The sequence below is a fragment of the Triturus cristatus genome, chromosome 2_2 (genome assembly GCF_964204655.1).
Source record: "Triturus cristatus chromosome 2_2, aTriCri1.1, whole genome shotgun sequence".
Lineage (NCBI taxonomy): Eukaryota > Metazoa > Chordata > Amphibia > Caudata > Salamandridae > Triturus > Triturus cristatus.
In genome coordinates this window covers 1,043,072,418-1,043,098,365 of record NC_140582.1, presented here as the reverse complement: position 1 = coordinate 1,043,098,365, position 25,948 = coordinate 1,043,072,418, and the positions used below count along the sequence as shown (strand labels likewise).

General features: G+C 45.7%; 1 protein-coding gene across 1 annotated transcript in view; it reads right to left on the bottom strand.

The window, feature by feature from the left end:
• The window catches only part of NOP14 (NOP14 nucleolar protein), a 213,187-nt gene that overhangs the window by 5,069 nt on the left and 182,170 nt on the right, over positions 1 to 25,948 (bottom strand). Inside the window, exons 14-17 of the mRNA XM_085642502.1 lie at positions 25,685 to 25,844; positions 22,571 to 22,718; positions 15,639 to 15,757; positions 10,185 to 10,340 (exon numbers count right to left, since the gene is read on the bottom strand). Of these exons, the coding sequence (XP_085498628.1) occupies positions 10,185 to 10,340; positions 15,639 to 15,757; positions 22,571 to 22,718; positions 25,685 to 25,844 (583 nt within the window). The remainder of the gene's footprint in view (positions 1 to 10,184; positions 10,341 to 15,638; positions 15,758 to 22,570; positions 22,719 to 25,684; positions 25,845 to 25,948) is intronic.

Here is a 25,948-nt window from a genome sequence, read left to right as displayed (position 1 = left end):
TCTGCTAAGAGATACATTTTGTGATGTATAGCCCATTTCCAGATGATCTGTGCTAGTTGTGACAGCTGGAGAGTGCGCCACCCCCGTGTTTTTGTATGTTTTACACATTGCTGTCATGTTGTCTGTACGAATGAGGACAGCTTTGCCTACTAGATGAACTTGAAAAGCTTTGAGCACTAGAAAAAAAATCGCTAGCAGCTCTAGATGATTTATGTGAAGCTGCTTTTGCTGCAGGCTCCACATGCCCTGAATTGTATGCGTCTGGAGAGGAGCTCCACAACCAGTGAGCAATGCGTCTGCTGTTAGCACTATCTATGGGACCGGGTCGATGAGGGGCTGTCCTTTTGAAAGGTTGTGTGTATTCCACCACTGAAGGGAGCGATGGGTGCGGCGCCTACTAACACTAGATCTGATAACAGACCCTGAGCCTGGTTCCACTGACGTGCTAAGCACTCCTGGAGGGGACGAATTTGAAGTCTTGTGTAAGGGACTATTAAGATGCAAGACGCCATCATCCCTAGGAACTGCATGAACACTCGAGATGGCAATGAGTGTTGAGGCTGAAACTGACAGTGTATAATCTGCATGTTGCGGATTCTGGCAGGCCAGAGCTTTATGTGTATCTATCGTGGCTCCCAGATACGCCTGTGTGTTGGATGGTTGGAGATGGGGCTTGGACAGATTTACTGTGAATCAAAGATCGTGGAGCAACTGCACTGTTTTGTGAGTGTGACATAGACAGCTTTGTTGCGAGCTGGCTTTTATGAGCTAGTCGCCAAAGTATGGAAAGACGTGAATGTGTTGTCTTCGTAGATGAGCTGCGACTACATCCAGGCATTTGGTGAAAACCCTGGGTGCGATAGTTACTCCGAATGGGAGCACCCTGAACTAAAATACTGGCCTGCTACTACGAACCTGAGTTATTTGCAGTGAGCAGGGTGTATTGGGATATGAAAATAGGCGTCCTTTAAGTCCAGAGTGGACAGAAAGTCGCCTTGTTGAGGAAGCAGAAGCACTTGTTGGAGTGTCACCATGTGAAAGTGGTCCGACTGAATATATAGATTTTGTTCTCTGAGGTCTAGTATAGGCCTGAGAGAGCCATCCTTCTTGGGAATTAAGAAGTACAGGGAGTATACCCCGGCCCCTTGATATTGTAATGGGACTGTTTCTATAGCACCTTTTTCTAACAGAGAGAGAACTTCTTGCTTCAGAAGGGTGAGATGTTCTTGTGACATTGCGTGTGATCTTGGGAGAACGTTTGGGGGAGTGTCTGTAAGTTCCAGTCAGTAACCATATTGGATCATTTTTAGAACCCATTTGTCTGAGGTGATTGTATTCCAGACAGGGAGAAATTGGGAGAGATTGAAATATTGGGGGGGGGGGGGGGGGGTTTAGCAGAAGGAAGTCACTGCTTGTTATTTGCGGGGGAAATGTGTGTGTATTTGTCTCTGCCTCTTCTCTTACCGTTGTTTCCTCTAAAACGTCGTCTAAAATAGCCTCTTGATGAGGGCAATTGGTTGATGCCCTTGTAACAGGAGGAGGGTTTCTCTGTGGATATATTCTTGGAGCCACCCTGTAAAAGGAGCGACGAAAGGAACCCCTATTTGAAGGTAGCTGCAAATCCCTCGTGGACTTTGCGTCCTCAGTGTCTTTTTTTCATTTTTTTCCAGCGAGGTGTCAACTGCTGGGACAAAGAGGTGTTCTTTGTCAAATGGTTGGTTGAGAATAGAGGCTTGCACCTCAGGTTTGAATCCTGAGATTCTCAACCAAGCATGCCTGCGTAGCAGTACGCTGGTGTTTACTGCACGGGCTGCTGTGTCGGCTGCGACTAGGGAGCATCTGATGGCGGTATTGCCCTACCGGATAAGATCATTAGCCTTAGATTTATGCTCATCAGAGCTTTTCCTATCATATCGAGCTATCAAAGCTTGAGCATTAGCAATGCACCAATGAGTGGCTGCTTGCGACACTACTCTTTTGCCGGAGGCATCTATTAACTTGGACTCCTTATCAGCAGGAGGGGCCTCACCTGTGGTCTGTGAGTTAGCTCTCTTGCGAGCGTTGGAAACCACAAGAGAGTCTAACGGCAGCTGACCCTTGATGTAGGCGGGGTCAGTAGGTGCAGATTTATATTTTTTCTCCCCCCTAGGTGTGATGATTCCTGCCCTCACAGGATCTTTAAAGACCTCATCTGTGTGCTTCAACATCTCTTTAAGCATTGGCCATGTACGAGTTGCTCTCTGAGAGGAACTTAGGGTCTCGAATAGGAAATCCTCTTCTAAAGCCTCCATATGCAGCTTCACCCCATGACACTGAGCAACCCTGTTAAGTAACGAAAAGTTTCTTACCTGTCGGTGTAGTTTTGCAGCTTGAAGATCTTTCTGGATTCACTATGCTGTGCATTATTCCGCGATCTTGTGGTTGGGTCCGGATTCGTAGTCTTTTCTTTGTTTTTTTTTTTTTTTTTTTTGTAGCCCAGGTGGGCGTCGACGTCCACCATTTGGTGCACCTCCCGTGACGTCGTCGTGCTTCCTGCGGAAGTCCCACCTTTGGGGCGCCATCTTCGGGTTCTTTTTTCCCTTTTTTTTTTTTTTTTTGTTCTTTAACCCTAGGCGATTGATTAATCCTTTTGTCCATATTTCTGTACGTATCCACTTATTTGATCCTATCCATTTCACCCCCTCTTCCTCCAGCCTCATCTTCCTGGCGGAGGTGGGTGGGTTCGCTAGTGAATCCAGAAAGATCTTCAAGCTGCAAAACTACACCGACAGGTAAGAAACTTTTCGTTTTGCAGCGTGAATCTTTCTGGATTCACTATGCTGTGCATAGACTTTGTAGCGGTTTTCCTATTTTTGTGGTGGCTGGGTGGAAGATGATCGCTGGTCGTTGAAAATGTGTTGTAGCACCTTCTGTCCGACCTGTGCTTCCTTATTCATTTGAATGTCCACGCAGTAGTGCTTTGTGAACGTGTGCACAGATGCCCAAGTTGCTGCGAGACAAATGTCTTGGATGGGCGTGTTTGCCAGGAAGGCAACTGTGGCCCCCTTCTTCCTTGTGGAGTGAGCTTGGGGCCCCTCCGTTAGCTCCTGTCCAGCCTGTTTGTGGCAGAATTGAATAGTGAGGGCAATCCACCTAGCGATGGTGCCCTTGGTCACTGGTCTACCCATGAAGCTAGTAGCAAAGGACACAAACAGCTGCTTCGACTTCCTGAGTTCCTTGGTTCTTTCAATGTAGTGCATCACCGCTCTTCTGGCATCGAGGGTGTGCAGGGCCTTTTCTGCGTTTGTAGTCGGGTTTTGGAAGAAACTCGGTATCTGGATACTCTGATTCATGTGGAACGCCGACACTACCTTGGGCATGAAGTGTGGGTCCGTCCTCAGGACTACCCTGTCCTTGTGAATTTGAATGTAGGGCTCCTGTAGCGTTAGTGCTTGAAGCTCGCTCACCCTGCGTAGTGAGGTTATGGCCACTAGAAAGGCAGTTTTCATCGTCAACATTTGTAGATTGGCCTTGTGAATGGGTTCAAACGGCGCCTTCATGAGCTCCGTCAGAACCACGTTTAAATTCCATGCCGGCGGCGGCAACCTTTTCGGGGGTGCCAATCTTTTGGCTCCCTCCATGAATCTCTTCACCACCTGCGAGCTGAAGAAACTTCCACCCTTCTCACCTCTGGTGTAGGCAACGATCGCTGCTAGGTGCACCCTTAGGGAGCTCGAGCAGAGGTTACTCTTTAGAAGGTGTGTGAGGTACCTCAGCACAGTTGAGTCTCTTGTCATTCTGTTTTGCAGGCCCTTTTTCCTGCACCACACCGTGAATCTCTTCCACTTTGCGCTGTAGCACTTTCTTGTAGTAGGTTTCCTTGCCTCCCGTAGCACTCGCATAGTGCTCTGAGGTAACCTTAGGTGTGCGAACTCTAGGTCTTCAGGAGCCATGCTGCTAGGTTGAGGGTCTCTGGCTCTGGGTGCAGGACCTCCCCGTTTTGCATTGAGAGCAGGTCTTTTCTCCTCTCGAACCTGTACGGATTGCCTTGCGCCATTTCTTGAATCTGTGAGAACCATGTCTGCCTCGCCCACTGTGGGGCCACCAGGATCAGAGTCATGTTGCTGGTTCTGCACTTGTCGAGCACTCTGTGCAACAGGGGTATCGGTGGAAAGGCGTAGGCAAATGTCCTCCACCAGCTTATCCATAGGGCATTTCCCTTGGATTGCTGATCTGGTTGCCTGGACGCGAAGCTTTGGCATTTTGCATTGTGGCGTGTTGCAAATAGGTCTATTGTGGGAGTCCCCCATCTCCGGAAGATTTTCTCCGTTTCCTGGCCATTGAGCTCCCACTCGTGCGATGCTGACGTCTGCCTGCTCAGCCAGTCTGCCTCCACATTGTCCTTCCCTGGTAGGTGAATTGCCAGTAGATCTATCTTGAGAGGTATGGCCCATCTCCAAATCTCCTGAGCTAGGGATGAGAGGGGAAACGACTGTGTCCCCCCTTGTTTGTTGATGTAGAACATCGCCGTGGTGTTGTCTGTCTGTACCAACACCCTCTGGCCGCACAGGTGTCTCTGGAATGCCTTCAGGGCTAGCAGTATCGTTTTCAACTCGAGGTAGTTGATGTGGCGGACCGCGTCTGCTGGAGCCCATAGACCCCTCACTCTGAGGTTGTCCATGTGCGCTCCCCATCCCTTCTGCGATGCGTCCGTGGTAATGGTCACTGTTGGGCTTGGTGGTGTCAGGCTTCTCCCCGTTATGTTGTCTCTGTTCCACCAAGTTATCTCCTCCTGCACTGCGTGCGTAACAACCACTAGATCCTCCCAACTTCCGTTTGCTTGTGACCATTGCTGTTGCAGCCATTCCTGGAATGGTCTCATGTGCAGGCGTACATTCGGCACCAGCTGGATACAGGACGCCATCATCCCCATCATCTTGCTCACCGCCCTCACTGTCAGAGCTCGCCCCTTCTGGTAGAGCTGCGTCTCCTTCAGTAGGGCATCTGTCCTCCTGTCGCTGGGCACTACTGTACTGTTGAGGGAGTTGATCTTTGCCCCCAGGAAAATCTTTACCTGTTCCGGTTCCAGCGATGATTTTCCCCAGTGGATGGAAAATCCCAGATTTGTGAGGGTGTCTGTTACGCGTTTTGCGTGCCTCTCGCACTTCTCGCGTGAGTTTGCCTTGACCAGCCAGTCGTCCAAGTATGGGTATACGTGTATGCCCTGCTTTCGTAGGTGTGCCGCTACCGCCGACAGGCATTTTGTAAAGACCCTTGGCGCTGATTTTAATCCGAAGGCCAGGGTTGTGAACTGGTAGTGTTCCTGTTCGATGTTGAATCTTAGAAGGCCCTTGTGCCTTCTGTTTATTGGGATGTGAAGGTAGGCATCCTTGAGGTCCACGGTGACCATGAAGTCCCCTTCTCTTATCTGTGGCAGTACCTCCTGCAGTGAAGTCATTTTGAACCTTTGCGTTCTTATGAACTTGTTTAGGTAACGGAGGTCCAGTATGGGTCTGAGGTCTCCGTCTACCTTCGGAACCACGAAGTAGTTTGAGTAGACCCCTTTGTTGCGTTCCCCGAACGGCACTGCCTCTATGGCTCCCTTTTGTAGGAGTTTCCGCGTTTCTACTCTGAGTATTGCCCGTTCTTGGGCCGATCTCTGTCTTCCCTTCGGTTTCCTGTTTGGAGGTCTTTTCTCCAAGTCTACGCAGTATCCGTACTGCACGATGTTCCGTATCCACTTGTCTGTGGTTATACGCCGCCACTCCTGAAGGTAGAACCTCAGCCTTCCGCCTACTGGTGACGTATGCTCGTAGGCTCCTGAATCTTCTCTTCCCCCTGATGCCACTTTTTTGCGCCTCACCCTTGGGGACCTGACGAGGGTAGGCGTCTTCTTGCGTGCTGAGTCACTTCGAGGAGGGCTGATCGCCCCCTCTCCTCCTTTGGCCACGTCCGTTCCCTCTCCCGCGAAAGGACTGGCCCCGAGGTTGATATTGCCAGCTTTGCTTCTGCTGACTTTGTCCGTGACCTTCGCCCTGCTGACCTTGTTGGAACGCCTGGTGCGATGTCCCTTGCTGGCTTGCACCCCTACCGTAGGGTCTCCTCGAGGGATTACCTCGTCTCATCCCCCTCAGCTGTAGGGCTCCCATGGACCTCGCTGTCTCGTTTTCCTTCTTGAGCTGGGTGAGCTTTTCGTCCACCGTTGCTCCGAACAGTGTCTCTCCGTTGAAGGGGGTGCCAAGGATGTTGTTCTGCACTTCCGGTTTGAATCCCGAGATTCTTAGCCATGCATGCCTCCTCTCTGTGACCCCTATGGCCATGAGTCTTGCTGAAGTCTCTGCCCCATCCAACGCCGTTTTTATACAGGAGTTGGCGATGTTCTTGCCTTCATCTACCAGGTGAGAGGCTCTCTGGCGGTATTCTTCGGGGAGGTGCTTTACTAGCTCCCCCATCTCATCCCAGTGTTGGTATTGGTGTCTATTGAGGAGTGCATTCGAATTCGCCATGCGCCAGTGCATTGCGGCGTTCCTCTCGACCTTTCTGCCTGTGAGGTCGATCCTCCTGCTCTCTTTATCCGGAGGCGGTCCCGAAGTTGCTGGAACGTTGGCCCTTCTCCTGGCCGTGAAGGCTATGATGGAGTCTGCGGTGACGCTACCCTTGATGTAAGGTGGGTCCAGGGAGGAGTGCTTATATTTCTTCTCTGTCCTGGGCGTGATCGACCGGCAGGTGGCAGGCTCCTTGAAGGCTTCTCTCCCCTGGTTCATCACGCTTTGTAGCATGGGGAGGAACTGACTCCTAGTCTGGATGGGGAGCAGTGTTTCGACGAGAAAATCGGCTTTCGGCCTCTCCTCGTCGAGTTTGACGCCGAAGGCCAGTGCTGCGCTCTTCACCACCATATTGTATACCCCGATGTCGTCGGGTGGCGAAGGCCTCGAGGGGTACGTGTCCACGGCTCCTCCGGGTTTTCGGTGTCGAGATCGTGCCATTCGACGTCGTTGCTGGTAGATGCCGCCGATTCGAAGAACGACTATTGGTCTTCTTCCTCGGCTTCTTCCTCATAATAGGGCTCCTCTTCTTCTTCGAGATCCCTTGTCAGCCCTTCGGCGTCGAACTCGTCTTCGACCTCGACGACGTCCGCCGATGAAACCGTTGGAATCTTGAATTCCTTCATCCTGGCGTCGAACTCCTTCTTCCTTTGAAGGATGTTCTCCATTTCGGCCTCGAGCCGCCTCTTCTTTTTCTCCATTTCGGAGATACTTTCGGCGTCGACCGCGGGTCTTTTCGATGAAACTTGCGTCGACGTCGAACGTTCTTTCTGCGTCGATCGGCCCGTTTCATGGGATGATTTCGACGACCCTTGCCTTTCGGCGTCTTTCTGCACCAGGGAGTCCTTTTGCAAGGATCCGCTGGGCCTTTTGTCCGAAGTCCCCCCTTTGGACGTCGAAGTTTTCGGCGCCGGGGCTCCCTTCGTGGACCTTGACTCAGTTTTCCTCGAGTCACCCTCGTGTTTTCGAGGTGTTTTTTGATTTGCGCTCGACGATTCTCTTACCTCGTCTTCTTTTTTCTTGTCGGTCTCTACGACCGTGAAGTTTTCGGCTGTCTCGGCGACGTTGTCCTCGTCGTCCGTGTCGAGGCCCAGCTCATAGAGTGTCGGGGGTTTCCCTTTGCCATCCATGTTGGCGTTGGCTCTTCTCTGCCTCTCTCTCACCCTGAGTGTCTTCGGCGCGAAGGCTGAGCAGGCGCTGCAGTCGATACTCTGGTGATCCACCGGTAGGCAGAGGTTGCAGACCGGATGCTGGTCTTTCTGCGCGAACTTGTGGTGGCAGTTTGGGCAGAACTTGAATGGCGTCTTGTCCATTTCGCTCAGGGTCTCTGAGCGTGCATTCTCCAAGGCTGTCGAAGAAAAGGCTCGCTGGTCCTCTTTCTTCGCGCTCCTGATGAAATCTGTTCTATTCCTGATGTCTTCTCTTGATTCTATCGATGAAACTCGCTTTTCTTCCTTCTTCCTCCGAGTGAATTTCTGGAGCTTCCCGATGACGATCCAGACCCAACGGCGGAAAAAAGAATCTGAAGATGGCGCCCCAAAGGTGGGACTTCCGCAGGAAGCACGACGACGTCACGGGAGGTGCACCAAATGGTGGACGTCGACGCCCACCTGGGCTACAAAAAAAAAAAAAAAAAAAACAAAGAAAAGACTACGAATCCGGACCCAACCACAAGATCGCGGAATAATGCACAGCATAGTGAATCCAGAAAGATTCACGCTGCAAAACTCAATGTATCCTATATTGTGGTCGGGTGGTGAGGGTCTGGACGTATATAAATCAGGGTCATTATCCGTGTTTGGGTCAGTGTCATAGTCATCCCATGGGTCAGTATACTGTGGCCTATTCTCATCCCCTTCCCCTTCATCCTGTGGGTCAGGTGATAGTGGTGGTGGTGAACTTATGGGTGTGATGAGTAAGTTGGGATCAGTGGGCGAATGAGGTGGAATGTAAGGTGGTGCAGGGTTAGTACCCACATTTTCTCTCTTCAGAGCAATGTGGTAATCCTCCTGTAGGCCCATTTACCGTTTTTCAGGCAATTTGGCATGGATATGTCCAGTTTCTGGGTGTATAACAAGCTCTTTTTATTTTGGATCCAAAGGTGGAACGTCAGACCGAGGATCTTTTGGTGGAGTCTTTTTGTCTTTGTCCGCCGTTTTCGGTGTCAAACGTTTCGGCTCCGAAGATTTGCTCCTCGATAACGGTGGAATAGTGACCATGACATGCTTTGGTTTCGACGCCGAAGATTTCGGCTCGTCACCGGCATGGGACCGACTTGAGTCCGAGCCGGAAGGCTTTTCTTTGTGTTTCGGCACCAGGCCCGATAGCGGGCACCCAAAACTTTTTCTCGGTGCCGACCTTGGCCCATAGGCAGAGGAAGGACCGGATCCTTTTTGGTCTTGTATTGCTGGGGCAAGGGGGATTCTGTACTCACGGTACGCTGACCCGGTGTAACTCGCTCCTCTTTTTTTATGTCAGATTCGACCTCGGAGATGTGTTGTGCTTCCTCGGCTCCTTGAGCATGTAGTTCTTCTGTATTGGATTCTTCGCCTAAGATGTCCGGTACGGAGCCACCCTGATTTTGCATCTCGTGACGACGAGCCCAACGGTCATGAAGCGTCTTCTTCAATCGAAACGATTGGCACGCGTTGCAGTCTCGCTCGTCATGTTCCGGGAATAAACAGAGGCTGCACACTTCGTGCAGGTCGATGTGCGGAAACTTGGCGCGACACCCTGGACAAAGCTTGAATGGAGTCCGTTCCATCGACTGCTAGCGAGCCCAGCGCGGGTAGGCCCAACAGCCCTCCACGAGTTTACCGATCGAAGGTCTTTGAGTCTGGACGATACGCTGAAAATGGGAAACGCAATCGAGACACAATACCTTTGAGGGTAGTGGCCTGCGCGTCGAAGGGAACCCGAGAAACGGTGCCGAACGGGAGCGCAGAAATTCACATCCGAACCAGATTGCAGAAAAAAACAATCTAACAATGGAGTTGATGCCCATGTGCACGATCACCAAAAGGAGTCGCCGCCTACCTCGTGACTGGAAAAGACTTCTTTGAACAAAAACAAAGTGCAAACATCCGGACCCAAAACTAGATGACAGGCTATGCAAAGCATGTGATCTACAGCTCACATGCCTCAAACCTAACTTTGACAATAGATTAAGCACAGTCACTTATAAAAAAATGTAATAAACACATTTATTGGAGTACTTAATTACTAACCCATGACTGCAGGCCTTTAGGCTACGTCATAGTATGATATGCAAACAGATAACAAGCTTAAATACATGAAGAATAGCCTTTCCAAAAATACTCAAAATTACATGGGTTTTCAGCAACCACACCCCAATTTTCAAATACATTTGTCTTAAATTAATAGTAAATAGTAAAATCTGATGGTTCCTTCCTATAAGCGGATGTCCTGGGGAGGCAGGAGCTTTATTAGCTGTACTGCCCTTGAATGGAGCCGTCTTTCCCAAACTTTGAACTCCTAAACCGCTCTCTTAGCTTTCAGAAAGTTCTTAAAAACTTGTCTGTTCTCTAACTAGGTCTCTCTTTTTCCATTGATCACAGATACCGCCACAATGCCTCCAGGTATATGTTGCGCTTTACAAACTTGCTCAGTATCAATATCAATGAACAGAAATCCCATTACCTTTCCATAACTTCTGAAATTTGCTGTCTGGCTAGGAACTGACTGTCTTTCCGGATTTCTCGCACGGCTCCTTTAAATTCACGTTTGTGTTTGTGAATCAATCTCTTCCTTTCACGCTCTTCTCGGCTGCTTCCTTGTTTTTTAGTGAAGTCTAGGCTGAAATGACAGCAACAGAGTAAATACACAACTAGAAGATTAAACAATGGCAAAGCAGAACCAGATGTCAACTTGCGTCAACCTGAGGAATAGTCTGACCTGGCCAGGTGGTCACAGTAGAACATTTTAGCTGCAGCTTTAACATCACAGTAGCCATTTTTTGTACATTAGAAATATTTCTGATGGGTAATGTGGAACCAACTATAGCAAGGATACTCACTAAATACAGATTAGAAGAGAATGTTGAATACTTAGGAATGCAATGGCCACATTAAACAATTACACCACCATAGGCATAAAGGCCAAGAAGGGGTTCATATCTCATGACTTCTGTCCTTAGCACCCAAAATCTTTACTTTAACTAAGAAAAAGTCAAACTAATATTGCACTACCCTGTTACAGGTTGCAATTAGGGGCCAACTGTACAGTGGAGAAAACTGTACAATAGTTAGTGCTCCGTATTTCAACAGATGAAATAGGGGCAATGTGCAACAGAGGGAAATGGTGAGCATTTACTTTATTCCTAGCTCCGATTCTCCACAATATGAGACAGGGGAGCCCTAACTCCGCTATAAGACAAGTATTACATGGGATATACCCACAGTATCCCTCAGCACCTTATTGCTCACACGGTTTTGTGTTGTGTGTAATATTCCTTAGGTCTGAAAGCAATCCCCAAGAGGGCTCCTATCACCTGAGATGGAGAACCTCTTCTTATTTGGCTAGAGGAGTGGCACAGAAGTGTTGAAACGGACGAGCTGATTTGACCTTGATCAGTTTGCAGTGCTTCTCAGACCCCTCAAAAGGACAAGTGAGTGTGCACGTTTTATCAGTTTCAATAGCTGTAGGTTGCAATGCCTCCATGCGGACTGAAGAATACAAAGCGGTGATGGATGGAATGTTTGAATTAATATCAGTCATTGGTAAATACTTGGGCCGCAACCCAGTACATCGTAATTTTGCACACCATACCACCTCAAGTTGACTTCAGTCAAAGCAAATCAGTCTTCACCCAGCTCTAGTGGGAACAGTCCAGCCCGAACTGCTAGGCCAGGCCCTCCCTGACCAGCAACACAACCCTCACAAGACCAGTCGGGTGTAGCTTGGTTCCAGTGGCACAGTGGGCACAGGATCTAGGTCAGGGCATACCCGTCGCGCTGGTTGTTTGCATTCTTGTTCAAGGAGGCCCTGGTCTGGCAATTCAGGCTGGACTATTACCATTGGAGCAGGGTCAAGACTGATTTGCATATCAGTGGGTCCAAAATGAGATGTCCTGGTGTGCAAAATAGTGATGGGCTGGGAGGAGGCCGGAGTAATTAGCAGTGGCTGACATTAATTCAAGCATCCATCCATCACTTTTTTGTGCACTTCAGTCCATGTGGAGGCATTTGCACTAGTTATTTCAATCTAAACACAATTGTGTCGAAACACCAAGCAAAGGTTGGCAGGTTTTACGGTGAGGACTAGATTCTCCTGAGGCGGAAAGCCGGGAGAAGTGTATTTGAAACCCTTGCATTGCCTAAACTTGCACTGTTGTTCTATTTTAAAATCGTCTTCTTTTAATACTTTTTGCACAACTGTCGGGCTGTTCCACACCTCCCCCCACTCACCGTATTCAGCCAATCGAGGCGCTGGGCGGTGAAGATACCCGACTACCCCAGAGGCAGCCGGTGGAGCGAGCGGCCATCTTGCGGGTAAAGCAGGGTGGCGGGCTAGTTGTGGGAACATTTCTGCGGGCATAAATGAGCTTGTCAGTGCGCGCACGCAGCGGGCGTGCTGCTGGCGCGACTACCCCAGAGGCAGCCGGTGGAGCGAGCGGCCATCTTGCGGGTAAAGAAGGGTAGCGGGCTAGTTGTGGGAACATTTCTGAGGGCATAAATGAGCGTGTCAGTGCACACGCGCAGGACTAGATTCTCCTGAAGCGGAAAGCCGGGAGAAGTGTATTTGAAACCCTTGCACTGCCTAAACTTGCACTGTTGTTCTATTTTAAAATCGTCTTCTTTTAATACTTTTTGCACAACTGTCAGGCTGTTCCACACCTCCCCCCCAATCACCGTATTCAGCCGATCGAGGCGCTGGGCGGTGAAGATACCCAACTACCCCAGAAGCAGCCGGTGGAGCGAGCGGCCATCTTGCGGGTAAAGCAGGGTGGCGGGCTAGTTGTGGGAACATTTCTGCGGGCATAAATGAGCTTGTCAGTGCGCGCACGCAGCGGGCGTGCTGCTGGCGCGCCTTCCGCACCCGACCGAACCCAGAGGCCACATACCCTGCCCGAATTAAGGCAAATATTCCCCTTGCCTCTCGTATTTCCTACTCTGGTAGTTTCCTACGGAGGCTCAGTAGGAGGGAGCCAGACAATCACCAGAACCACTTGTGCTGTCAGCAGAAATTCCCTAGCATACTGGAGGGCCCAGTGGCTTGTACCTACTGTCAATTTCAAGGTGTCCAGATATTAGCGGGCCCTGAGACTAGGAACAACCTATTGGAGCAAAAGGCCAGTGGGTTAAAGTGCACACTCCAGACATATGTTTTTTTACGGAAACATGGTTAAACCCCACTAACTATCCACTGATTGAAGCGGCCATTCCTGAGATGTATACCTTTTTGCATCTGGACAGAGAGGGAAAGACAGGTGGCGGGATAGCGATAGCATTTAAAAAGCATCTTTCAATAAACTGGATATCCACACTAAGAAATGATAGTATGGAATTAGGAATTTTCAAGATAACAACCTCACCCACAAATAGCTGGAATGGAGCCTTATTATATCACCCCCCCGGGCTCATAAACTGATTTCGCGGATAAACTGACCAAATTAATTGCCATACACGTGCTTGCTGCAAATAAGTTCCTCCTATTGGGGGATTTTAACTTCCATGGGGAAGACCCAATGAGCATGGAGGTGAACAAACTCATGTTCACTCTCGATATGCTTGGCCTGACCCAAAGAGTGACTGGTCCTACCCATATCGCCAGGCACATGTTAGATCGTATCTTTTCTAACATCGATCATCTAACCTGTAGCCCCTCAGAGCCTCTTACATGGTCAGACCATGCTATGGTCAGTTTTGCCATGAAGCTGTCCTGCCTTAAGACTCCAACCCTAAGCTCGGTTAAGAAACAAACTATGCTTAGGCCTTGGTGCAATCTTTCAGTCGAACTCTTTGAGGAGGCTTTTCAATAAGAGAAGGGGAAAATGGAGATGGGAAATGAGTTAACGCTGGAGGGTTTCAACAAGGCGTTCATCACTGCCTTGGATGTAGTCATCCCTAAAAAAAACATGGTTCAGTTGCAAAACCGCCCGTCAGCCCCCTGGTATACCAGCGAGCTTAGGGCGGAAAAGTCCAAATGCAAAAGATTGGAGAGAGTCTGGCGTGCCAGTAAAGCAACGCAAGATAGAATGCAGTATAAACAATCCCTGACCACCTATCATCTCAATTTAAAATTGGCAAGACGTCAATTTATTTTTAACCAAATTGAAGGTGCTGCTAATGCCCCTAAAGCCCTTTTCAGCATATTAAAAGAATTTTTATCTCCTCATGCTTGCAGGCAATCCCCCTTGGAAACGCAAGATTTTTGTAATCAGCTAGCTAGTCATTTTCAAGATAGGATCATTAGAATCTATGCGAACTTCCCATCTAAAACTGCGCAAGTTCTTGATACCGGGATTTGGAAAAAAGGACAGGAAGTACTCTGGACTGTTTCGCCCCAATCACTCTTGAGGAAGTCTCTAAAGCACTTGCCTCAGTTAAATCGGGCTCACCAACTGATCTTTGTCCACCTAAGACGATGGCTCTTTTAGCCACCAGTTGTGCGCCAGTTATTCTCCAACTGTATAATTCATCTATACAATCTGGGAATATTCCGGGAACATGGAAGGAAGCATTTGTGCGTCCTATCTTGAAGAAACCAACGGCAGACCCACGAGAACTTGGAAACATACCGTCCGATTTCCCTTTTACCTTTATTGGGAAAGGTGTTGGAAGGCATGATCAATAAACAACTAAGCCAATATCTAGAGCTAAACGAAATTCTGGATCCATCACAATCGGGATTCCGACAGGGTATTAGCACCGAGACTGCTATTTTAGCAGTCACGGACTCGCTCAGGCTACAAATAGATAAAGGGGGTTCGGCAATACTGATACTACTAGATCTCTCCGCAGCATTTGATACCATCTCACACGAAATGCTAGCGGAGAGACTGGACTCTTGTGGTATCCAGGGAACAGCCTTAAAATGGTTGCGAAATTTTGTGACAGGGAGAACACAAACAATCATGCTCGGTCCACATTTGTCAGATTCAATCAGCTTAGACACAGGCGTACCTCAGGGCTCCTGCCTAAGCCTGACCCTATTTAATATTTATATGGCTCCATTATGCTGATGATACTCAGCTTATTTTCTCGGTTGGCACTGACATAGTAGCAGAGATAGCACGGTTTGCCAGAGGAATGCTTGAAATCTCCAGTTGGATGACGCAGAACTGTCTCCAGCTGAATCCCGGCAAAACCGAGTTAATGCTAATAGGCAAAGCCACAGCCAGCTGGTCTGATGACTGGTGGCCCGCCCAATTGCGAGTTGCCCCCGTTCCTACTCAATGTGTCAAAAATGTCGGGCTAAAACTAGATCAGTCTCTATCTATGAGAGACCATATAGCCGGGACGACCAGCTCATGCTACTATAGCCTGCGTCTGCTGCGTAAAATCTTCCCTTCATGCCTACAATCCATCGCAAAACCTTGGTCCAGGCTATGGTCATCAGTCGCCTGGACTATGGTAACGCCCTGATGGCAGGGGTAGGAGAGACCTTGCTGAGCAAACTACAGGTGATTCAAAATACTGCAGCTAGGATGGTAATGAATCGTCCAGTGGGCTCCGCATGGGCGCCCTTATTGCGAGTACTCCACTGGCTATCAGTGAGAAAGAGATCTGTTGTCTCACTTACACAGCACTGAATGGTAGAGGCCCCAAATACCTCCAAAAGAGACTTACTAAGCACGTACCTAATAGAAACCTTAGGTCCGGTGCGCGGGGTCTCCTACAAGTGCCGCGTATAAGGCTGTGTCGTTCTGGAGGAAAATCCATTTCGTATTTAGCACCAAGATACTGGAATGAGTTACCAGACCCCCCTCCGCAAAATTGCTATTTATAGCACATTTAGGAAACAGCTAAAAGCCTTTTTATTCTAATATATCTTGTCCTTTTTCAGTCTCAGGAATATTTCTAGTTAAGCGCCGAGATGCCCCCGGGTGATTCGAGCGCTATAGAAGTATATATAACATAACATAACACTTACACTTCCATTATTTTCGGTGTATACAGTTTCAGAGGAACCGGTTTCTTCTTTTCAAATACTAATGCATCATTACATTTGTATTTGCTTAGTATCTCTTGCAGCACATCCTGTATGGCATTCTGAAAAGGTAAACAAGTACATAAACAAACGATAAAAAAAAAAGAAAAAGATTTACATAAAAACGCTGAAGAAATGATTCAACCACCAGCTCTTTGACTGGAATGATGATTGTAGTAGTAGTTGTTCTAGATGGGGACCGAAGGGGGATTTTACATTTCTTCACAAATAAAACTTGCATTTAATTTTAACAGTTAATTTCCCCCGAAAGGAAAAGTAGGTATATACTGGCATTATTAGACTGCTCTCTCTTGGTTCATTTCCTCAAGAATTGTACTGACTGAAGTAACTTCCAGCGCGCCATTGCTTCCCATCTAGGGTCACACTACACAAGTCCCAAAACCTACAAGGTCTCAGAATAATCATTTACCTGGGGGTTTAGTAAAGTGCCTAATAAACTATTCCCCTCGGAGGAACAATAAATTCAGTTCCAATGTAGGTAAGGCTAGCAGGTGAAAAAGAGCTTTGTGTTTCGAGGGGATTAACCAACAGCAAGTGAGAGTTAACGTGGTAGTCAGAGACACTGAATCTCACTGGTTAAGTTAGCTGACCACTTGACCCCAAACTTTCCAACTATAGATTCTAAATAAAAATATGTTCAGGGTCATAAAGACGTAAGGATAAACATCTGCTGTGTCAAGATGCTTCTTATTGGCTGCAACCTGTCTATTCAGCATCACTGATTTCTGATCGATATTTCACTACAACAGCTCACTTTGTTTGTCTCAAGCTTTTGATGCAACAGAAGTGTAGTCACTATGCGTTCTAGGAAGCCTGAGCATAACTTGCTTGTCTGCAAGTACTCCAGTACAAATGTGGGTATACTTCCAACAGTCGGATGCAAATCCAGAATCGTGGCACAGAGGCTTATATTATTTCCATTTTGTATTGTAGTAGCATTTTACATAGCGCTACATACCCCTCTGAGTCACTGAGGTGCTTTGGTGGACAGACAGCGTGCTATTCCGTAGATTGTGCTTGGCTGGACAGATGTGGCTTCGTGTTGTGGCCTCTTTGGGATGTGTTTCAGTTTTGCGTGATGCGCAAAACTGTGCTCTTATTGTGGCGTGTAGTCGAGCGGAAAAAAAAACGCCTGATCGAAGGATATGTGAATGCGGATATGGCCAATGGGGAACTATTTTAGTGGCAATGGGACTGCTTTGACTGCTCAAATACTACTATGAATGTGCAGCTGCACCTATGCTTGAGTGGAGCGAGGAAGATAGATATCTCTGCACATGTGCCTACCACCTTAACCATCATTGTTTGCATGAATATCTTGACCCCCTCGAGATGTGACATCTGGAACAGATTAAGAACCTTCTTGATAAGGCAAGACTTAAATACAACCACCTTTACTCCTTAATTCTCTGCATAATTCTACAGTTTAATCAGCTTCTGCAGAAATTAAGCTAAGTAAACGTACAGACAAGAAGAGTGGGAATTAGCCCTGAATGTATCACTATTATCATGATTTTAATACCAAAAAGGTACGAGTGGCACATAATCAAAGATATCTTGCACAAGGAAGACCTTTAACACTAAACAAATGACAAAAGAAATTGCTTCGTTTTGGGAATACCATTAAAAAGTCGAAAAGTGACCCAAAGCAGTCAGAGGAAGAGGCATCTCATCAGACCACAGTAATACCGAGTAACGTTGAAATTGCACCACTTTCAGCTTGAGGGTACTATTCACAAGCCTCAGTGTTAAATGCATCTTTCCTGCATTCCTAAACTTTCAACAGAACATGTGTTTGGTAACTGACACCTGCTGGTGTTCTGTAGTGTGATGCAGGTCAAGGAGAATTTTGTTGATGCTCTGGAAAACAATAAAAACCTAGGAATCCGCATACCTGACATTTTTCTCTTATAAATATTAACCAAGTTTGCAACTCGAGGGGGGAGGGGGAGGGTGGGGGAGGGGTATGTGACGGTAATATCAGCTACACTTCATTGCTAATAATCTATCGGATGCATCCAGAATTCTTGGGTCGTAGACACTTGCGATAACGGTCAGCAGAATCAATGAATGCACTGAGTTTTCCAAAAATCTCTGCAAAGGTTTAAAGTCTTGGGCAAACACACAAATCATCTTTTAACTGCAGGAATAATACAGCCTCCTCCCTTGGGCTTCAATATACTATTCTGTGATCAAGAATAGAATGGTTATTCGCCAAGGTTCCCACGTCTTGCCACCATTTTGGGAAGTAAGCACAGGTGCAGAGCCAAAGATGCCATCCTCAGTTGAGAGGGTGGATCAGAAGTTCAACTGGACCACTTAAACCTGCCTCCCCCACTACTAAATCGGTCACATTCTCAACCAGTGCAAAATATTTTAAGACACAAGGCTGAAGACACTGCTCTCTCATGAGCTTAACACCAGCATCCTGTGCCCTGGGATAGAGTGGCCGTTGTCTCCTGTGCCACGCCGTCATCTTGACGAAGAGGCAATGTTATCCAAAAACTCTCAAACATTCAGCTTGGGCGAGGTCTTCCACCAGCCCATATTGCCCGGCTCCCTGTCCCTGAAGGCTGATCCTTCCTGGCCCAGTGGGACTCACAGAGGGAAAGCCATTTTGACCATTTTCTTAACCAGTACCCCATGTCCAGTCTCCACTATCCTTCAAAGCTGCTCTTGGTGGTGCATATTGAAGGAGCAGGGTGTTCGCGAAATAAAGCCTGCTCGGATTGAACTCCTCTGTGGTAAACTACGGATCAAAAGACATGTAAAACTAACTGAGCAAGACTAAAGGGGAAAGATTAAAACTGTGCAAGCGCGTGCTGGGTGTGTTAGAATAGGCCGCAGCAAATCCACACGACTAATCTAAAAAATAAGTCAAAAGTCGAGAGTTTATTCTTCACTAATAGTTAGAAAATAAATGTGCAGCACGTAAGAAAAGAAAACAAGTAAATGCATTCAAAGCGCGTTTAATAGTGGAGTTTTATAAAATGATAAATAATGCATGTATTTGTCTTTCCTAGAAGTGTAGTTTGCTGCTCTGCAGAAAAGGCCCATGAACAATTTTAGAGTTAGCATAGGATATTAGAAATGTAGAGAGGAGAAAATGAACGTTGTGATCTGTCCTTCGAAAGTTCCTGATGATGGCCAAGGTTTCGCAGAGAAGGAAGCGATAAAAACAAGAACTGGAACTTCCTTGCTGAGAGGAGCATGAGGACATTTGTTATAATAAAAAGTTACATGAGTGAGATGGAGAGATGTACAAATACGGAAGCTCGATACTAGAGTTTCCTATGCTGGGAGTGATTACAGTGTGCGAAGATAGAACAATAGAACATTATGAAGTTAGGCAAATCGAGAGTAGTGTGATTGAACACCCCTTATTTTGGACTAATCACAAAGTACGAATTTATGTGAGATGACACAATGAGGGTTGGACATTTAGTGAATTTGGGGTACAATGAACAGTACTGTGGGGTTGGTTAGGCGTTTTTCTTACTTTGCGTGAGGACAGAGCTGTGTTGCTGTTTCCTAAATCCTATGGACTGGCTGCTGTTCTGCTGATCGTTACTCTTTAACTATGCTCCTCAACTCTTCTTGAGGCGTCTTGCTTACTCTCATGGCCAGAGGGTAGCTTTTCAGTTTCCTAGAAACCTTGTATGATCAGTTAGTATGATATTCTGAATTTGCAAATGTCTTTATCCTTTTGTCTCTACACCTATCCACTCACTCATTGGGCTGACATTTGAGATGTACAATTGCTAATATTTCACTGATGTTTCTCTTGTGTGGTGATCTATGATTCATGCTGTATTGTACTTGATGAGCAATCACATTATTTTAGATAAAGCATTATTAACTCATATATGAGTATGTCTTTATTAGTGTTATTGATTTGGTTATATGAAGAGAGCATTCTTTAGCGTTATTTTGGAGATTCGGATATTATTTTGCCAAACCCTGAATAACTGAAAGAAAAAGGATAAACTATGATGAACCAATTGGTAAGTTTGGTTTAAACTCACCCAGCGTGAATGGGACTGTAGGGTATTGATAGGCTGTGGGGTTTTAGGTTTAAACCTATAACTGATGAAACCCCACTGAAAGAGAAAAAGCCCTCACCAGTAAAAACATATAAACACTGAAAAAACACCTGCACAACCCCAAACTAAATGCCATTCAAAGAAAGGAAAAAGAGAGTGAAAGAGTAATTTTTATCTTTTTCTTCCAGAAGGGGCCAATACAATGTAACTTTGTTATACAAGCTAGCAGTAAATAAGACTAGGCTAACATCATTCTGCTTGAGTTTTGTTGTTTAGGGATGCCACTGAAATATTGTTTCTTCTTCCTTTTGCTTCTTTAAGTTTTGTGGTGTTTGATCTAAAAATGCAGGGTTTAGAAGCCTGTTTAGGTCTCGTTTAATTATTTTATAAACTGTAGAGAATCAAGAAATATCAAAATCATATTTGATATTTTGGCTGCGTTTGAATCTTTCACTGATAAAATGGCTGGTTTCATAAGAATCTTTCCGAATATTTGTCATCACATTTACCCACAGAGAATGGGTAAAACCCCTTAATACATCAACCCACAGTTTCTAGTGGGTCAGTATTGATAGTAGGTGTATTGCCAACACCTCAGGCTTTAAACATTCAATGCAAGGTATAGTGACAAGTATATGTATAAAGAGCGCTATCACCAAGCATCTGGGATAGTGGTGAAAACATGACACCAGACTTTTGGAAAACATGGAAAGCAGTTTCACTTGGAATGCTCTGCAAAAAAAGGTTCTTTCCGAGTTTAACAAAGATTGGAGTGATATTGTTTGTATTTGCAGTGATTCAGCTACGTATATGAAAAAGTTGTGTGATGACCTGTCAAAAATGATACCCGAGCTGAAGTGATTGCCTGTAGGATCTCCTTGCTACTTGCTAGATGGTATGCTGAACGCATCTTTACAATCTTCAGAGTTCATGAGGGATGCTATTGACTTTTTAATCTATTCTGGTGCACTGTTTTCTTATGCGCAGGAACTAAAACGCAAATATTGATAATTTCAGGTTTGCGTGGCATCAAAGAAAGAGTCACCCCAACTGTGTCCTTTAGCTGATGGTTCTCAGTCCAAGGGGTTAGGAATGCTATAATATCCACGTGGCAAACGTTTGCAGAATTTTTGGTGAGTGATGATGCCAAAGGCTAGAAATGTGAGGATCTTTGGTGGCATATTAATAGTGATGTGAAACAAGTTGTTTTATTAGATTTTTACAGGAAAACATAACTGCTGTAGTGGACATAATAAAAACTAAAGTCTGAAAAACCCCTTGTCTGACAAGCGTTCAACATAATTGGTGTAGATGTGAAACATCTCCTTGAGAGTAGACTGGGCGACACCTTTAGTGACTTTGGCACTGCAACATGTTCCATGTTAGAGTGCTTGCCACGTGGTAAGCAAAGCAATGGTGAAGAGCAATTCAGGAACTTTTATTTTACAATGTATGAGAAATGGCTTGCAATGATGCATAGAAATGTCCCTTCCCCACCAATGGCATTTATAGTCAATGAAACCTCACTGTGGTATTCTGTACAAGTTCTAGATCCCTTCAGTAAAGGGGAATTTCCTCCGTAGTTTCAAAAGGGCTGCTTCATTTTTGACTTCTTCAATAACTCTGAGTGCATAAGTGCCCAGCTCAATGCAAATGTTGCAGAACCTGCCCTGAGAATCGTAATCTTCAAGTTCACCAGTATTGGCATGGAAAGCTATGTCAGTCGCCAGAGTTAACAAATTGTGTACTGGCTGTTTTGGCATTGCCCTTCTCAAGTGCCAATGTTGAGAGGACCTTTTCACAGAAGTTTACATGGGAAGGAAAGAGCGAGCGCACATGACCAAAGACTCGCTGAAGAAGTATTGTATGGTGTACTACAATAAGTTTAATTTGCAAAAATCTATTTGGACCTCATATACACTATACGTCCACTGTCTATATGCCATGTTCCATAAGTGCAGAAAGCAAGCAATATTAAAAGCAAAACGTTCCATAAACACCTGAAAAACACTTTTTCTGTTGTTTTTAGTGGCGCGAAAATGTGTAACCACTGATAACAGTTTTTTTAAGGTATTGAAATCACTTGAAAACACTGAAAACATGAATTTACCAAAAATAGAAACTGAAAACAGGAAAGCCTAGGTGTTGATTTGGGTCCAGATGATAAAAATGATTAGTTCCTGAAACGCTGCATCCGTTTCACAGAAACTAAATAATTAAAAAGATTGCTTCCAGAAACAAAGACAATGGACGGGTGCGGAGCACATGTAATGTAATGTATCCTTATCATGGTTTACTATATTTGAAAAGACACTACAACTGTGGGTTTACACTTCTGGAGTTCCTCACCAAGGAAAGTCAGGAAGAAATCATGCAGCATTTCTCGGCTTGACATGCTTGGAATCTCTTCACACTTACATTTATGATTAATTTCCATCCCTTTTACCTCCAATAGTATTGTAAGTCTATCACAGTTCTCGTTATAATTATATATTTCACACATTCACCTTCCACAGTCGGTCTAATTTGTAACTCTGTAGAAAGGCTGCATTGTACAATGTCAATCATTTGCATGGAGTGCCTTATTGTATTCTGTAAAGAGCGATTACAGAGGGTACACCTCTAAACAGAGGCGGCCGGCTCAGGTAAGTGAGATGGGGCGGGTTGGGAGGTGGGGGGGGGAAGGTCGACAGACGACGGAATAGGTAAAATTAAATAAATAAAACCAATTCCGTCATCTGTCGACTCTCCCCAACCCCTGCCCCACACCCCCCTACTAAACCGCCGCACAAACAATTTATAAATTTTTACCTGCAACTGGTTCGGTAACTCAGCAGACTGTAGTTTGTTAGTGAGGAGGGAGTTAATGGGCTGAAATATCTCCTTGAAGGCTGGCAACTCTCCATACAGACTAACACACCTCTGCACCAGATCCAAGCACATTGCTATGCATGACAATCTATAAAGATAATAATGTTAATTATATTATGCTAATAATAACATGAAGACAGTATACATAAAGATCTTAAAACACAAACGCCGCTACATACATTTACTATATCCTGCTCAATATAAACATTTAGCTAACACTGCATTGTATACACAAGGAAGTTTTTTTGACCGACCTTTTGTAGGGCTCCTAATACAGGAGACTTCTATCTAGCACATTAACAAGTACCACCACTCATTTCCACATGATTTCTCCTGCAATAAGAAAATTATTCATTGCAGTAACGCTATTTCGTATCTCTAATCTCCATGAAGCCACGTTAACGTAATATCCAATACTGTCACACCAGAGGACCAAAGCACATTTTTGATGAGGATAAATGGCTAATGCAAAAAGAACAATTGATGGACAGAATGCTGAACAATGTCATGCATGCACCCCGGTACAGATATCTGGGCCTAAATCCATAATGTTTGGGCTCACCATGCCACTCCAGTTTAGATCCAGCCATATGCAAATCAGTCTTGACCCTGCCCCGTACTGCCAAGCCAGGCCCTTCCTTAAATGGCTAATACAGATGTATAAACACAACCTTTACCCACTGACTTCAAATCCTTTTACCTTTGCTTACTCTTCACAAAATGTCGACAGGGACTTGTGGAGCAAGTGGGAATAACGACACAAAAAGTCACTATGGTGAGTTACTTACTAGGTCTAGACACACACCCTTGTTCTAGATGTATATGGAGGTTTTGTAGAATCCCAAGAGTCAGACTGAGAAGACAGCAGTATGATTCCCACAGGCATAGTGGAAAATAATCTAAGAGGAGAGGATATTACCCTTGAAGAGGATTAACATTTTTTAAAGTGGACTGCACTTTCATGATGTGAAAAGCTACAATCCACGTTGAGCAACTTGGAAGAATGCTATATTGTGGTATGGACAAGTGACGGGGAAGACACAGTTTATGTTAATGCCTTGTCTCCTCCCCAGGTTCTTATTAACCACTGCATCCCCACTTCAGCCTTCTGAAAGCATGCAATGGGTCGGTTTTCATCATAATGGAACTAATATGTGGGGGCATGTCAATGCAGGGCCCCTGCCACCACTAAGGTTTGGTGCAGGAGGTGAGCAGCAGCAATCGGACCTCAGACATGGCCCTGGGCCTACTCCCAGCACACTGACCTACGGGCAACAAGACACTCATCCACAGTCCATACCGTTATAGCTGGCACACGCACTAATGGTACAAATCATAGAACCCAGGTACAACCTAAGTCCCACCAGTGCTCACAATGAAGTTTGGCCCCTGCTCAAACTCCCAGTCACATTATGGTTTGGGGCAGGGGGACCATAGGCAGGCACTCCCCACCACTGAACATGCCCGATCAGGGCTAGATGGCACAGTACCAACTCCTGCCTATTGCCAGTACAACTGTGGTCAGACAGCCTCCAAACATGGCGTCTAACCCCACCCTCCAACAACACCACGCTTCAGACATCTGAGACACTCAGTAATGACCTCTACTGAACCCTATAGAGAAAATGTGTCTTGCAGCGGTCAATGCTGGAGCAGTATGTATAACTCCTCTACATTTCTACTACCCTTAGGTGTACCTGGGGGTAGTTTGAGTGAAACATGCACTGCTTCGGACTAGGCTGTGCCTCTTTGCATGTGGGAGTATCTTGCCCTGTCACATTTAGTAATGTGTCTGTTTCACTGGGGTGAGTGGCGAGTAAATTGATATTGCACAGAACCCCATTCTTCATTGCCATTTCTTGAAAGATGACCTATTCAAACTCCTTAAATGCTTTAGCCTTTTTGCAATATTGGAGTATAAGAAAATATTAGAAGCCAGCATCACTTGAGCTAGTCCATCATGATTTTTTTTTATAGATGCAGTTTGAAAATCACCGTTTTAAGACTCTATTTTAGTCTGCCAGTGTTCAGCTTATTTGTCAGCCTTCTAAGAGGTATCCACAATACTTGATGGACACCAATTCTCTTCTTAGTCTCCAACACAGCTGGAATATGCATCTAAGGACAGTGTGAGTCCTACAATCTCTTTGTACCTTGTTTGGATTACATCACTCCCATGTATAATTAAAGCCCCACTATCAAGGTAGGCCATCTATCCCACAAGAACATGAAGTTAAACCGTATGAACCTAGCCATTATTTTCTGTTGAACCAAAGATGCGATACAACAGTAAGATGTGGAATACCAGTGAGACAATATAGAACAATCTGGTGGTAGCACTGTTACCGTGCCCAGGTTCTCTCCGATATTGGTGACTTAATCCACCAACACCACAGATGAAGCAATGGCCAATCACAGGCTCCCTTACAGTCCATGCCATGAGCGGCTTGGATTTACTTACCACTGTGTAGAATAGCCACTCCACAAAAACGTATGCATTCAATAGAGTTAACACCTAGGAAAGTACCTCTGAAATTGTGCTCAACATCTTCAAACACTTCTTGGGAAACAATAGTCAGTGCCAGATTCTCAAAATGGTGGTTGCAATGCAATATGTGCCCATTCACATCATTGTTGTGGAAGCCAACATCAATCACAGATCTCACTCGCACCGTCTACAAGCAAGCAACCACAGTGATAATATCTCTGAAAACTTTGAGCTTCTGTGACAACTGCTGTGTCATTACACTGCTCCACCTAAGGACCTAGCAGTACAACACTTTTTCATGACCTTTTTGGTACCATTTTGCAGCTAGAACTCTGGGTCGGTGCAGTGTACCTTACTGATGTGAACAGAGAAAAAGGTTTCCTTTAGTGGGAATTCCAACAAAGTTTCAGGCAAAAGCAGATACAGTACTTTCCACTCAGTAGTCAGAATTGTCTTGAAAGTTAAACTTTAGAATACATGTTTATTTAGGAAGATGGATGTGATTTCAAAAGTAATCATATTCAAAGTACTTCACATTATTTTAATTACACAAGATTTTTAGATACCTGAAATGGTTCCGCTCTGTTTCACTACTTTCCATTACTTCAGTTACTGCATGGAGGGGTAACTTCTTTTTTTCCCATGTTTCAATATCTTTCTTATTGGATACTAGAAGCATTTCTGCATTTTTTCCCTGTGGTCTAAACGGATGAACCAGGGTATATCCTAAAAAAAAAAAGATATGTTTTAGCAATCAATAGTATATGCCCACATTCATACCTTTAAAATGGGTTTAATTCGGAGAACACTAACCATTTCATTTCTTTTCA